This window comes from Impatiens glandulifera, chromosome 5 (genome assembly GCF_907164915.1).
Source record: "Impatiens glandulifera chromosome 5, dImpGla2.1, whole genome shotgun sequence".
Classification (NCBI taxonomy): Eukaryota; Viridiplantae; Streptophyta; class Magnoliopsida; order Ericales; family Balsaminaceae; genus Impatiens; species Impatiens glandulifera.
This window is the reverse complement of record NC_061866.1, coordinates 5,472,949-5,489,268: the sequence shown is the minus strand read 5'-3', so window position 1 is coordinate 5,489,268 and position 16,320 is coordinate 5,472,949. Positions and strand designations below refer to the sequence as shown.

Genomic DNA, 16,320 nt, shown 5'->3' with positions numbered 1-16,320 from the left:
ATTATTTGATTCGATAAATACACAACACTCGCGAATAAGTTGTTACAGTAGTTTTAACGGGTAGAGAATAATAAGTTGAATGATATTGAAAGCAAATCTAACTCACCTTATAAGTGGAATTGAGCTGGATTGAAAGTTGAAACTATTGAGAATGAGTCATATATAGATTATAGGGGAGAATAGGTATAAATGGTGACTCAAAAAGTAATGTAAAAAGGTTGTGATTGAGAAAAAGAGAAAAAGAGAAAAAAGTGAATGGAAGAGATTAAATTACTCACTCACTCTCATGCACTGACAAACTGACAGACTAAATATCTTCCTTTTAGATATGAAGGGTTCTTTCTTGGTGGATAAAGAATCTACTTGAGTGGGTGGATGGAAAGAAAAGTGCACAAGTTAAAATCATAAATAAAAAGTATGTTTTTACATATCATATAGCTGGAAAAGGTTAAGGTGGTAATTTTTTTCTTCATAAAAAATCTAAAAGGTTACCACTAAACCTAGATTTATGTGAAACCATATACTAGCTTGTTTTCCACTAACTTTGGCTAGGTTTGATTCGGCTGCCGGATGAGTAACCAAAAGTAGATGTTATCAATTAAGGTTGTAGCCAAGAAAATGTATCAACCATATTAATAACAATGATGTGAATAAGTTGTATCGCTACCAAACACATTAGTTACGATTTACGAATAAGAGTCCAATAGCGGTATTGAGGTTTTGGTACCATCATTTCCTTTTGGTATATACTCAAGTGTCAAAATGGTTCTTAAAAATCTAAAATCATGGGGTTTTGATTCATACTTTATTCATTTTGCGTGCCAAGAAAGGATTCAATTTAAAAATAAGAAAATCAAAATTAAGAATACTTAAAATTGGTGTAATAAGCTCGTAATATCAAACCATTATTATTAGAAATTGTAATAGTTTACTTTATTATGTTTTTATACCTCCTTCATTTAAAAAAAAAATATATCTACTAATTTCCCATAAAATCTTACAAAATCATAAAATTCATATTATTTATAAATTATTAAAATATCGTGATAGTAGTAACGAAATTGAGAACGAAATCAAGACTACAAATTTGGTAATAGATTTAAGAAGAAAGGTTTTCACCTATGGTAGGCGAAAATTTCTTATTATTAAAATAGGAAGAGTTTTCTTAATTTAAAATTTCATCTAAATCACTCGATTTTAATAGTCTTGTCTCCTTCTAAAAACGATTAGAGTAATGCCTCTTATACCCTTATTATGTGAATATCATTTACACTAGTAATTAAATGTTTAATCACTACTTTTTCAAATAAAATGTGTGTGCTCGTTTTTGTTCTATATTAAAGATGGGATCTTTGAGTGCTAATATTATTTATGGATATGGAAGTTTATATGATGATGATGATGCTGAACAAGATGAGAAGAACACTCAAAATTACATAGTATATATGGTCTAACATATACACTTTAATTAAACCATGCATAACAAAGATTACAAACACAAGAAAAGAGACAAAAGAAAAACTGAAATCAAAACCAAATCATCTTTCTTTATCTTCAGAAACTGCAGTCATTGAATTGAAATGGTGCTGAGACTTTTTACAGTGAGCAATAGCACCTTCAATGGAACTCTCAAGCTCAGAATTGGCGCTGCAGCTGCGTTTAAGTAACTGTAATTCATGAAACCCCATTGAACGGATTGAAATCGATGAAGAAGATGAATTTGATGAAGAAGAAGAAGAAGAATCGGTACTGGAGAAGGAAGAAGAAAGACATTTGGTGGGTGAATGTCTCTTAATCGCCCCTGAAAAAGACTTCCTATGAGTAGTAATAGCTTCAACTGAAATGGGAAATGTCGATTTTCCAATTTGCAGAAATGGGTTTTTCTTGATTATCTTAGAATCCACAGAAATGGGTTTTTCAACAGATGAAGATGAAGAAATTGAGCGGGTAGTGAAGAGTGACTTGAAATAAGATCTAGAAGACATAAGTCTCTGTCCAAATGAAGATTGTTTAAGTAACCTGATCTTCTTGGAAATGGCAGTCCATGATTTCTTATGAATGAGCTTATTAGTGTTAGTATTGTTATTATCTCCGGTGAAGAATCCGTTCAACTCGGATGACCATTCAAAGAAATAATCATCTGGGTTGAGTTCGCAGCTGGGTCGGCAAGATTCTGTTGGAGAAATGTTGCATGATTCCATGGGAGTGTGGGAAGTTGTGCAGGGAGCCGTTGTTGTGGAGAGAATTTGAACCATTTGGAGACGAGGAGGAAGATGAAGAGGGAGGAGTTTTCCTTTGAAGAAGAGTTCATCGGCTGGAGAAAAGATGGAATGTTGTTTATTATGATGATGAAGATCGGTTGTGGTTGTGGTTGTTGTTGTTGTTGGGGGAGTTGACATTTGGAATTGGAATTCGAATTCTCTGTTTTGTGGTGGGGAGTTTATGATGGAGAATAAGTTTGAAGATGGAGATGATGATGATGATGAAGAAGATGAAGTTATTTCCATGTCTATGTAATCTTCATCTGCACCCATTTTCTTCACTTTCTTTGTTTGTGTGATTATGGGTTCAATGGTGAGATTGTGATGAAGGAAAGGGTGTGGGCAGAGAAAGCATCATTTAAAGAAGGAATGGTGCCAATTTACAAATGAATACAAACAAAGTGAAAGGAAATTGTCAGATTTTCTTCTTCTTATTTTATTTTTTGTATAATAGATTCAAGAGTAATTTACAGGCATTATTTTATTATAATAAATTTAGATTATTGGAATAATGTTTGAATGTTGTTGATTTTGAGGGTAATAGTATTTTTTAACAATATATAATAATAAAATAAATTTAAAAAAACTAATACAAACAAAGTGAAAGAAAAAATGGTCAAATTTCTTTTTTTATACTAGTTAGATTCAACTTAGAGTATATGGTTAACTAAATCAAAATGATATCATAATTCTATATCATATTTGAAATGGTTTTTTTTTGAGATTTTGTTGAGTGGGTGTACCTAATTTTTAGAAATCATCTTACTATTAAATCACTATTACTACTATGTTCGAATGATAAAATTAGAGTTATTTGTTGTCTCGTTGAACAGTTAGTTGAAACATCGGACATATTTTATAAAATCTATAAAATCTTATAATCGGAAGTTTTTATTGTTAAAATAATATTTTATGTTTTAAACACCATTAATTTATTATATACATGTCATTTATAAATAAAATTTCAATTCACTAATTTAATTTTTATTTATTTATAAATAACACGTGTAAATAACTTAAGGAGTTTCAACCAATAAATAATATCAATTTCACAATTCCACTTCACTATTATTATAAGTTCTAATTATTAAATCATTAATTTTATTAACTAAAATATTAAACTATTTTTGTTTTTATTAAATTTAAATCTAGTATTCAAATTAGATAAAAACTCTCAAATAAAATGAAACAAACTCTTAATGAATAAATTAAAGAAATTTTAAATAAAATGAGTTAACATCTAATAATATTGAAGCGAATAAATTGTGACAATCAAACCAACCTTTTTTTTGAATAGTTACAAACAACTAAATACAAAGGAAGATGGAGAAAGATTTCTTTCTTTTTCTCTCTCTATGAGTAGAATCACTTTCAATATTGAACTCCTCCCCTCATTTCAAAACATTTTGTTTTATTTGAAATTTCTTTGTGCACTAAGAACTTGTTTGAATAGTCTTTATTTCTAAATAGTTTTTTTTAATTATTTTAAAAATATTTATTAGTGTTAATTTTGAGAACATGTAAAAAAAGACGTAAAAGATCTTAATATATAATTTTTAAAATTAAAATTATTTTAATATTTTAATTAATGAATTGAATAATGACATTGTTTTGATGGTGTATGAAATGATATTAAATTTTAGAAGAAAAAAATGGTAGAAAATTTAAATAAATTTTTGTTTATTTAAAAATTGTTTAGTATTTGAGGATGTCAATTTTTATTTTTTTATAAAATATTTAAAAAATATTAATATATAATTATCAATATATATTTTTAAATATGTTATATTTTAATATTCAGATTAATAAATTTAATAAAATTATTGATTAGAGAATGAATTTTGATATGAAATAAATAAATAAAATGGTTTAAGTATAATTGTATCTTTTATGTATTATTTTATATTTTAAATCAACAATTAGCCGTCTTAGCTCAGCTGGTAGAGCGCATGGCTTTTAACCATGTGGTCGTGGGTTCGATTCCCACAGACGGCGAGCTTGTTTTTATTTATTTATTTTTATTTTTAATGGAAAATAAAGTTATAATATGTATTGTATATGGCTAACTTAAAAGACAGATTCTTAGTTTAAAATGTATCAAACACCCAATTTAAGAAACTCAATTAAATAAAAATTTGATTATAAAACATATTAAAAATAAATAGAACTAATTACCTTTACTATATATATATAGTGATTGAGAAATGGTCCCTATTTCTTTGGTATGACAGAAAGAGTGATAGAGATTATATTTTGGGAATTGAAAGTTGTCTGAGTAGGACAAGTCCAAGCAACTAAATAATACAAATTATTATTATTATTATTATTCAAATGTTTGAATGTTTAGAATTACATTATTATTTATGGACGGACAATAATAATTATATTTAAAAAATCAAATTATTTGAATACTTTCTAGACACTCTAAGTCTCTAACTTATGAGAATGATACATTTATTCATATCCAAGTGCTAATAAGTTTGATCGTCTAATAAATAGTTAGATTAATTTAACTCATACATTAATCATATATAAATCAAATCAAACATATTTTATCGAAAATATAATATACACAATATTAGAAATTCAAAGTTGAATATTATGATTGTATGAAATGTTTGCTCAATAAGTTGAATCAATCTAACACATAGTATTTAGCGAATAAACAAGATAATTTAAAGTAAATTACACGTGCACACTCTCAAAACTTTAAATATTCAAATAAGTCACATTGCAAATAAAAATAAATCAAACTCTATAAATTTATTTGTTTTTTTTTTGTTTTTAAGTTATTTAAAATTTAATTTGTTTAATTACTCCATTATTATTTTGTATTTTATATTTAATAAAATAAATGTATTGTATTTGATGAAACGATTAATTTAATTAGTTATGGTAATTTAAAGAAAGTTTAAATTAATATATACATATTTATTAGATAGATCCAAAGAAGGAGATAGTTTCATAGAATCAATATAAACTTAAATAAATATTATTTCCTTTCTTTTTTTATTTATTATCTTATTTAATTTCTTAATCAAAATAATAATATCTTTTAAATTTTTTTCACAAAAATAAATAAATATTTAAATCTTCAAAATTATTATTTTTTTTTTTAAAGTAATTCAAGTTATTTAAGAAATTACAATAAAACCAAGCCTTATGGCCTCGTTTTATGAGAGAGTTTTTGGAATAAAACTCAGTTTTTATTCCAAAACTCAAACATCTTATCAACAATAAAATTAAATAATTTTATTATTTAAATATTAAAACTATTCTCTAATTTTATCCTCTCTCTAAACCATTATTCTCTCACATACATCATATCCTCTAATGTCAAATATGGCAAATTAGTTTTCAAATTTTAAAAACTAATTTTTTTCTACTTTTTATCGAACAAGGATTGTTTTTGAATAAAACTCAGATAAAATTAAAAAAACCCTTCTTCAAACAAGGCATATATTGAATTGAATTAAATTATTTATTGAGAAATGAATTATGAGTTTTATAAATAAACCCAACCTGCAGCTGCCATTACATTTCTCTGCCACAACTTTCAATTTTCAGAGCAGCCCATTTCTCAAGAACTGTTTTTCTGTTAATTAAAAAACTATTTATTTATATTTAAATATATAATAATTCCAGATATAGAGATAGAAAGAGAAAAGAAAAAGATTCTATAAATTGACCTCGTTTGACTGACTGACTGACTGTAGTTATTATAAAGACACCTTTTTATGGAGTAACGCAATTGCTAGCTTATATTACTTTCATTTCACCCTTAAACTTCTCTCACAAAACATATTCTCACCTTCATTTTTATTTTATTCCAAACAAGTCCTTATAAAACTAAATTATTAAAATAAGAGATAAATATTAACCCCAAGTTCCTGGGTTCGACCCCATCAGGCGGCAAATTATGCGTATGGTTAAGTGTGTTTGCGGAATATCCCATTTTTGTTTTCTCTAAAAAAAACAAAAAAAAAAAAAAAAATTATTACATTTCATTTGATTTTATCACCGGTCTCTCCCTACAATTTCAAACCAAGGAACTTTATAAGACAAATTATATGACAATTTCTAAATCTAATACTTTTTAACCCCTTACTTTGTATGGATCAAAATAAATAAATATTTAATTTATTTGTTTATAATCTAAATTATTTTAGTATAGATAAAATTTGTATTTATAACTTATCTAATATTAAAAGTGCCTCGAACCTTAGTAGTGACAGAGAAATAGTAAGAAAATAATTTTTCTTCAATCAATATTAATGATATATATATTAAATTGTCAAAATTTGACCTTTTTTTTCAAGTTTGTATTTCTTGTTGTTTTGTGTAGACTGGTATTGTTTTTATTATTTTTATGTTTTTGTTTTTGCACATTTACCGAGAAAGAGAAGAGAAAAATGTATTGATAAGTTTCTTGGTCAATTTATTTTTAACATTTTTTTTGTAATAAAAGTTGATGTTTTGTATGTTGATTTTTTTCATAGTAGATTGCTGAAAAGGTTAACTAATTTGACTAACCCTCTTTTAGGAGACGTGTCAAATTGTGTAATTGTTCTTCAATAAATTTAAATAAATATTTAGATAACAAAGTCCGACAATGATAATTGAGGTTAGACGACGTTGAGTTTCATTTCAGACGACTAATCCTTGTGAGTTAAACACACGTACATCACAAACACACTTAACCAATTAACCAGACGAGCGAAACTTATTGTTATTAGATAATTGAGGTTAAATATGTGAGTAAGAAAAGATGAAGTTATATTCATATTATTTTATAGTGGATAATTAAGTCGGAGAGGAATTGCAGCATCTTCAACAATTTCAAACGCACGTTGTGAATACTTCACACGACTATTATTTTTACATTATATGATGTTCAATATAGAATACCGACTAATTTGGTTCGGAATCTTGTTACCTTCTTGAAAAATCTATTTTTAATTTATTTGTTTAATTTTTTTCCACATTATTATTATGTTTTTGTTTGTTGGACTTATTTTATAGAATTATTGTATGATCTTCTTAGAAAAAGTTATAAAATATATATTTCAAATAAGTTCAGGGGTCAAAATGAGTTTTATAACAAAAAGCTGTTTTTTTCAGCTATTTTTATTGGTCCACTAATACACCACCAAGAGAGAAATATGGAAGTTTCCTGACCTTTTGTTTTTTTAACTCTCTCTCACACACACACACGCACACAAAACACATAGAGACGTTGAAAAAATCTTTACAAGTAATTTATTATTATTATTATTATTATTATTATTATTATGTAAAATTGAATAAATGTGAGTTTTCTTAATCAAATAGAACTCTTATAGAATCATAGGGTCACTGTTATACCACTTAAAGTAATGACTTTTGCTTCTTCCTTTTTGAATGGATGGATTTATCATAAACAACAAAAACAAACAAAAACATTTAGGCAAGAGGGCATGTTCTCTATCAAAAAAAACATGATTAGACTGATAAGATTATTTGTAAGTTGTCTGTCTCAAGCCTGAATAGCTCAAATTATTTATTATGGATCATCATCTACCTATATATTTTAATTATTTCTTGTATCTCACTTGTTAAATATCTATAATTTTAATATTCATTAATCTCATTGTGTAGTTATAAAGAAAGAAAGAAAAAACTTATTCGTAAAAATAAGCCGAAATCAAATGAGCAATGAATGAGATTTTAGATATTGAAAATATTTCAATCAATAGTTCAATTGAAATTGAGAGTCATAAAAACCTCAACTAAAAGAAAGGTTATAATCAGATTTTGATATCAATGTTTCATTCAATTTATTTTGTTTAAGTTCCGAAGAACGAGACGTCATCTAATTCTTTTACTAGATTATTATTATTTGTGTTGGCATTGTTGGAGAATTCGACAGGTACTAGATTATTATTATTTGTGTTGGCATTGTTGGAGAATTCGGCGGGTGGCGATGAACTATGAGCTAGCGAACTAAGTTTCATCGGTTTTTCTAGTTCTTCTAAGATGGTGGAAAACTTTTCATTCATTGCTTTCTCAATAACTTCGAGGACTTCGAGTTTTGAACCAGGGGATAGAACTCCAACTGGGCTCTGACTTTGCATCAACGTGTCGTCTTCTTTTTGGAAACCAACGTTAATTTTGAGTTTTTCGATCGATGTACTTTCAGCAGTGGGGGAAGACATGCTCTCAAAGTTATTATGATCCTCTACTGATGTTAACATTATTGTTTTCGATGTCGGAGAGTTTGCCAACAGTTGAGATCCTGACAATCTAGGCTTGTCAGTGGCGGTTAATGTCACTTCAAGCTCCATCTTTGATTCTAATTCTGGTTTTTGTAAATAGGTTTCAATTTCAAGCCACGGTCTTTCGATTGATTCGAACTCCAAATTGATTTTCTCAAGATCGTCGAAATACTTCTCGATCTTTTCAATATCATCCCTGTTACATACATGACATTCACATCTTAGAATCCCGAAAGGAGGGAATTTCAATTACTTGCCAAAATGACAAAAACAGGATAGCCTTACCTAGACATGTTTTTGTTTTCGGAAAACTGCTTTTTGATGGTTTCCACCACTTGGACTGTGGACACAAACTAAAATTTGAAATGCAAAAAAGGAAAAAATAGAATAATAGGTAATATTTTCACACTGCCTTGAGAGGTAAAAACTACATCAAATAAGAAAGGTTCTTATAGCCCATACCTTGGCTTCAAACTCAAGATATTTCTCTTCAAGATTTCTTCTTGAATGTATTACATGCGAGTTATTATCATCGGCAGTTGTAGCTAATTCCGAACTGTTGAAATATCAAGATTAGTTAGTTCTTTTTGTTTTGTAAATGGTCCGGATGTGAAAACAATATCGAGATTGGTTAGTTCTAAAGCGAAACCAAATAAATACTCACACTTCACTTGAAATCAGATTCTCTACAAGTTTCCTAATGACAGCGATATATGCCACCAAGTCATCCTGGTAAGAAGAGATCCAAGTCAGAGAGCAAGAGCTTGTTCAAGGATTGATTTTCTTAAAAAAAAAAAACAGTTTCATAAGGGATATGAGAAAGTAGGATTTTTTGGGTGTATTATTCAACATTCCCTTTGAATTGTAGATAAAAATTTAAGAAGGGTAGTTTGATAATTTTGTATTTAAGTTGACGATTTGAATGATCTTTTTCAAACAAGGTCCAAATGAGAAATGAGTGTCAATAAGTGGTGACCAGAACCCTATGATAACTCAAGTGGTAAGAGTCTTGCCTAAAAAAAATAATTAAAAGGGAGTCGTAACTATTGGGGTCAATCTAGCCAAACACGGGTAAATAAACAAATGCCAGATTTAGTAAAATGAAAATAAGAAATACCTTATATGCACACAAGAGGTTAGCCACAAAGTTGAGAAAGTAATCTTCATATCTTCCTAATTCATCACTTGAAAAATATAAAGACTATAATTACTCCCGGATATGCCAGATTTAGGAGAGTCTGAAAATAGGAAATATAAAAAAGACATACTTTACTTGTTTTTTCTTGTGCTCAATATATGAGGCCTGGAATCCCCAGGTCTCTTCTAGGAAATTGATAAATGCAATGCATACATCAGCTTCTGTTCTATAACAAGTAATTGACTTTGATACTTCATCTGCCTGCAATATATAATTAATCCTAGAAGCAATAAGGAATAATATACTGGGTATTGGATATTTGAAACATTTAAAATCTACTTTACCTTTGTTTCAAAATGTTTCACAATCTGATTGCTTGCTTCATCAAACTGCAGCTTTTCTTCCCTGGCATTGCGGAGTCGAGCACATGCAACAGCCACGGAATCATTAACCTATACATACATAGGTCATGTGTGAATGTTCCATATTGTAAGCTTCTATAATTCAAAAGGTGAGAAGATTTTATATTAAATGAATGAATATGTAGAAACTGTAAGTAAGGGATATCCATCAACTCCCTTATTTTATGCTCAGTTGTAAATTTGGTGACCTATTTTCTTTGCTGGGTGTTTGGGACCTAAATGATATTATGAAGCTTATAGGTATCGTACAGTTGTTTGGGAAACTTTGTCACATGAAGGAGCAAGAAGCAATCAATGATCATAAGTAGCATTATTTAAGCAAAATACTAGGCTCTTGCACTTAGTATATACGGAGGAATTTGAATGTGTAAATGAGTTGGGAATCACCTGAGAAACACATTCGTTTATTGTGCGATAATCAAGCAACAATGAGAATTTCCAGAAACCTCGTTCATAGTGACACTGACACAACCAAGCACATTGAGATTGACATGCACTTCATCTCATGGAATGTTCTAAACGGATAGATTCAAACACCAAAACTCTACCTAGACTTAGACCAAACTTGATCTAAATATAGGATAAGTTAGCCATGCACAACTTGTTCTAACCAACTTGAGGGTGAGTGTTAAAATATTGACTCATTTCTTTCTTCTATATTTACACTCTACGTTAGCTCCCAAGAAGATGTTTAATCTAAATTTATCTGGCTATCAACTCACCTCGGGACTTTGCTTATTTATTGTCTTTATTTCTTATATGTATATAATTCATTGTAATACAAACATGACTAAAAAATAAACAAGATATCCTTCTTCCATCTCTCTTGTCTTGCAAAAATCTACAAGAACATTTAAGAGTTACCTTCTTAAGTTCCATTTCAAGCTTGTATTTTTGCTTTTCAAGTTCTCCTATCTCTGCACACAGTACCTGAAAAAAAGGCATAGTTCTATGTTTAATAAGTATCCTAAGAATTTATTTTTGTCTTCATGGCCTCCAGTTCTATCCCCTCCATTTCAGATCAAACCTAAGTAATAGAAAATCTCATCTCGGTGAACTAATGATTTCTGCAGAAAATGATGTGTTGTGCAAAAAAATACCTTTTCTATTTCAACAACTTCCTTGTATTTGGCCTTACGGAAGTTCATGGCTTCCTCTTTCTGTGAGCTATTCGCAGGTAAAGAGAAAAAAAGCAGAAATATCATTTCCTGATATTTGCAATAATAGAAGTCTCCAGGAGCAATCATTACAATATAGGAACATATTCTCAAATCTTATAGCTGAGGATATTAATCCAGAAGAGATCAATCAACTTCCTTGTCACAAATAATTGAAGAAACTGCTCTATTATCTTTTTGGATCCACTTAGAAGTTCATGTGATTTGAAAGTTTCTGTGAAAGCAACTGAATCATCGCTAACCTGTGTTCAGAAATGCGGCTTTTGGCTTTCAAGGCTGAGTTAGCCAAGGACTCTGATAGAACCTTCAATTTCTCTACCTGCATATTCATTGAACATGTATGGTAAGCACTTAGGACTGAATAAAGTTCTAAAATCAAATATTATGATCAAATTCATGTTTAGAGAATGACAAGAATTTTTTTTGTCATTCTCTGTTGAACTCTGAGAATGACAAGAATTGTCTTCCAGAAAAAAGGAAAAGGATTTGCATCATAAGATTATGACTTGAATGTTTATCTTCATCAATTCTTTGACAACACATACTGCCATAATGAGATAAATGGCTAGAACACTTCAAGCTCAATGAATAGAGAGAAAATGCGAGAACCATCTAGTTCTAGTCAAATGTAAATATCGGAAGTCCTAGAAAGGTGCAACCTTTTATAATTCAATGCACAAAACCAAAAAAGTAACAATGAAGACATCATACCTTCATAGCATGAACCTCATAGGTTTCTCCATAATTCAAATGTTTCTTCTTAAGTAAAAGTGACTCCAGCCTAGAACACAGCCGAATTCTTTCAAGTGTTTGTTTTGGATCCTGGGGGAAGAAATAGCCATTTGACTTTTATAAACTGAACTTTCATAAAATAAAATGGAGAAGGAACTCCTTTGTTCATAACAAGTGTGAAACAGTGGCAAGAAGAACAAGTAAGGTTTCTAGTTAATTATTAAGCAAGTTCTTCCATTTATCCTATGATTTAAAGTAACCCTCTGAGTCCCCTCTTCTAGCCTAGCGGCAATAAGAGGTGGATACTAACCCTAAGTTCCTGGGTTAGTATTCCTCTGAATTCTTACTCTCGAAGCAGACTGGAACAAGCAAACAATGACTAAGCTTAATTTAGCATATTCCTAGCTTCACATATGATTTTATTCTCTCCTAATATAATACTCTCACTTGAGTACACATAGTTAGTACACTATTTCCAAATTGTGCAAGTCTGGGGCCTGGGGGTGTTGATTGTTACGACGTAAGTCTCACACCCTAAAGGTCCTCAGTTCGATTCTGGCTCAAACATTTACATTTTTTTTCTCAAAGAAAATAGCCACCAAGGATAACTTTGTAAAGCAATCATCCCGAGTCTAATAGGCTCATGAGCAAGTGCTGCTCTTATTATTATTTTTTTCATCCTTCTCATTTACTTTCCTATTATTTGCATGTGATGGACAATTAAATCTCATAGGTTGGCAATCCTCCATTCAATTAGTTCACATTCATAGAAATCTGACGAGTAGATGCATATGACTAAATGCAACTGAATAATCTTTTGGAATACAAATTAATAATGTAACTTATATTTCAAGAAATCAAAGAAAAGGAAAAATAATGCCTAATCTAATCATAGCAATCACAGGTGCAGTAATTCCATCCTCTGCAGTGGAAAGAAGCTATTCAAAATAGGTCTCACCTCTACAAGCACAACAGGCTTTTCAGATAACCTCTCATGCAGAAGTTTCAATCCATCAAGATTATTCAGTATGTTGGAGGCTTCAGAATCTATTCTGAGAGCAATACAGAAACAAGGAAATGAAAATTACTCCCAAGTCCCAACCTAGTGTCAAAACAGAAGGAATATGGAATAAGTCAGTGGCTGGTAACAATTCAAAAACATAGGAATTCTGTCATTGTTGACAGCTCTTTTTAAAGTTTTAACTAGAATGGGTGATGATGTGGGGAGTACAAATCCAAAAACAAACAAGAGGAGTAAATCCAGGGTCTTAAGAAGCCACTTGTTTTCTTAAACAAGAGAAGAAAAAGAAGAATGCTAGTTGACAAGTAAGGTGGAATGCATAAGTTGTTAACGTTCGCTCAACTATGGGATCAATTTCAGTAGTGGTAAGCTGTAGCTTATTATACTTCCTCTAATAAATAGAATGTACACACAGTCAGAGACAATCATGTAAGAAAACTACTTGTGCAAGACATTTATTTCCAAAAGGAAACATGGATACCATGAAAATATATAAGATATTTGCCTAAAACCTGGAAATTTCTGCATTTATTTTCAATCCTCCAATTGCACTTTGAGCATACTGAAGAAATTCTTCCCGCTTTACCTAAACATGAAAAGAAGAAAAGAGTTTGATAAATAAATGTATTGTCGTTTACCTGAAATCCATTCATTGTTATTATTTAAATGGATACACTTAACAGGGAAGTGAGATAGCATTACCAAAACTTCCTCTTCATAGCTTGAGAAAGCTTTCGACAAATCTTTTATGCAGCTAAGGATTGTTTTATGGACTTCCTTTCCTCCTGTGAGACACAGCCTGAGCACAACTTATAGTTTTAAAAGAGCAGCGTTGAAGACTTTTCACAACTCAATGATTAGATTTGGTTGTCACTCTCGTTAGAGCTGAATAGAGGGTTATAACATATAACAAGTCAGAAGGAATGAGAATCACCCAAATATCTCCAGGAGAAGGGAGCTTTCTTCCTCATTAGGCATTTCAAGAATCTGAGTCAGAAAAAAAGAGTTAACCTGTGGTTAACCTTCATGGTTCAGCAAGTACGAAACAGCAATAAAGGAGAGTAAACAAACGGTATATTAATCAACGGGAGTCTCTTTTTGGTGAAAGTAATGATTAAAAAAAGAGAGGTTGTATGAACTCCTAAATACATGGGCTAGTTTACCAGAACTGTTTATTTGGTCATACTTGTGAATAATGCACTATGTTTTACCAATAGAGATCCTGAAGGACATGACAAGTTTTTCTAGTCATTAACAAATTGTGCACCATAATTCTGTAGCAGAACTTTCACTTACAAACATGCTTGAAAACTGAGCTTCTAAAAAGTCCATGTAGTTTTAATCATGTAATCAAATTATGAGAAAAAATAATATAATGCACAGGAATATTGCGACACCTATTGAGGTTATTCAACTTACTATAGATTGTGTCATGCCTTCTACAGCTCGACTGTGGAGGAAAACATCACGAAAATTCACAGGCTCTACCCCAATATCAATGTCATAATATAAAACCTGGAAAAGGATAAATCAGAATATGAATAAGAAACTTTAAAGATAGGCACGAGAGCAGTTATCTTTCTCATGAAAAGCAATGGAGTTATTGATATGGATTGGATTCAAGCATTATACAAAGACTCTGGAGAGGCTTGAATGATGATAGCGGGTTTTCTCCTTTAGGTGTTTTTCTTTTTATTTATTTTCCATGGCAGGAGCCTATGGTACTTGAGAGGGTTTCATATCTAGGCTGAAAAGATATGTTCCTATTACCATTTGCTTAAAGGAACTAACATCATAGACCAAGAAAACAAGTGGATAATAGGCTTTAATGGGGACATTCTTGATTATTTTCTAAATTATGCTGGTTAAGCATTGAGCATAATTTTGCCAACTGAAGCAAAGTAAACTAGAAACTCTACACTTTTAAAATGGAGATAGAAGATAAGCTAATCGTGACAGTAAAGTAATTGGAAAGACATCAAACATGATGTTATGCAGTTCCTGTCAACAATCCCCATAAAAGGAAACAGACTGAAATTGTTTTTCCAAACTACATAAGCCAATCCAACTTCATGCTGATAAACAGAAATGCATGCTACTTATAGTTCATATACTTAGAATCATTACTTACTTACTTACTTACTCCTTACACAAGTGTTTCAACAATAGTTAATGCTTACATTTACAGAAGGGAGTAATTAAGAACACGTTTTTATCACTTACTCACCAAAGTAGGTTTTTTGGGTGAAACATTTGATTCATCAGAAATATGAAGCTCTGAACTTTTCCTACTAGCATCAGCATTTCCATTGGATAGTTGTTCTACCTCTTTAAGAGCAGCCAACCACCTTCTCAGTAACTGAACCCTTTCTAGCCCTCTATTAGAAACAGACACTTCTTCTAATCTTTTCACTGCTTGTTTAAAGCTCTGTAGATTCTTAGCTGCCTGCAAGTCAAAACATGTCTCTAAACATATATTTGACATCATATAGGTTTCTGAAAACTATATGATGCAAAATAACCAATAAAAGTCTGCAGTCATCAAAACCATATACATCTTCCACATTGCACACAAAAATTCCCCCATCAATATTTTGAATGAATAAAGGAGTATGTGAAGGAAAGGAGACATTACGATGCGATCTTGCACGATTTTAGCACCATCGGCAACGGCTTGGCCAGCTTGATTGACAACAGAATCGGCGTAGCTACGGACGCTGCGCGTGATATTATTGTTTCCACCGGCTTCCACGGCTCTGTACACAGCTGATCTTAACCAAGACATCAGCACAGGAGGTGATCTTTAGAGAGAAGAGAGAAGGGTAGATGATAGTATAGCAACTGCGGTTAATAGCACTCAGTAGAGATGGAGAATGGAGAAATCAATGGTTGTTCAATGGAAATGGAAATGGATGCGAGAAGAACGAAGAAGGGGTTCAGCTTTCCCGCAAACTAGAGGAATGCCCGTTTGTTCGGCTCCGCTTTCTTTTCCTTCCATTTCGGTTGCTCTCCTGCTCTAATGGAGCCTTGGTTATTATTATTATTAATAAGTCTCATTTATTTAATATATTTCTTATTAGTAATTAAAATTTGGCGCATTATTGATGTCGATAATATATTTAATTTCAAAAATGAAAATTTTCTCAAAGGATTAAATTTAGTTTGAAAGACGCCCATATGAAAGAAGACTATACGAGGTTGCTTTTTTGGAAGGCCAATAAGACGCTTATAGAAGATTTTATAGAATAGACTGTTCTGATCAAAGAATGGAAAATAAAAGTGAATCTGAAAGCGTGATGAGAGAATCAAAACAA

General features: G+C 30.6%; 3 protein-coding genes and 1 non-coding gene across 4 annotated transcripts; 1 reads left to right on the top strand and 3 right to left on the bottom strand.

Annotated features, from left to right (window-relative positions):
- Positions 1 to 1,393: 1,393 nt before the first annotated feature.
- Positions 1,394 to 2,687, bottom strand: LOC124938837 (probable membrane-associated kinase regulator 3). Its single transcript, XM_047479359.1, has one exon. The coding sequence runs from the start codon at positions 2,532 to 2,534 to the stop codon at positions 1,539 to 1,541; it is 996 nt and encodes a 331-aa protein (XP_047335315.1). The 5' UTR covers positions 2,535 to 2,687; the 3' UTR covers positions 1,394 to 1,538.
- Positions 2,688 to 4,183: 1,496 nt separating this feature from the next.
- Positions 4,184 to 4,256, top strand: TRNAK-UUU. Its single transcript has one exon. It is a non-coding gene; the product is annotated as a tRNA-Lys (tRNA).
- Positions 4,257 to 8,086: 3,830 nt separating this feature from the next.
- Positions 8,087 to 9,073, bottom strand: LOC124938916. The gene is made up of 2 exons (XM_047479438.1): positions 8,801 to 9,073; positions 8,087 to 8,711 (listed from the first exon to the last, which is right to left on the bottom strand). Exons 1-2 carry the CDS (start codon positions 8,806 to 8,808, stop codon positions 8,087 to 8,089), a joined length of 633 nt encoding a protein of 210 aa, XP_047335394.1. The 5' UTR covers positions 8,809 to 9,073.
- A 571-nt stretch (positions 9,074 to 9,644) lies between these two features.
- Positions 9,645 to 15,791, bottom strand: LOC124938915. Its single transcript, XM_047479436.1, has 13 exons — positions 15,668 to 15,791; positions 15,234 to 15,472; positions 14,426 to 14,521; positions 13,941 to 13,993; positions 13,709 to 13,805; positions 13,519 to 13,592; positions 12,944 to 13,037; positions 11,965 to 12,075; positions 11,496 to 11,572; positions 11,176 to 11,242; positions 10,940 to 11,005; positions 9,998 to 10,105; positions 9,645 to 9,914 (listed from the first exon to the last, which is right to left on the bottom strand). The coding sequence occupies exons 1-13, from the start codon at positions 15,789 to 15,791 to the stop codon at positions 9,744 to 9,746; spliced, it is 1,377 nt and encodes a 458-aa protein (XP_047335392.1). The 3' UTR covers positions 9,645 to 9,743.
- Between the last annotated feature and the right edge of the window lie 529 nt (positions 15,792 to 16,320).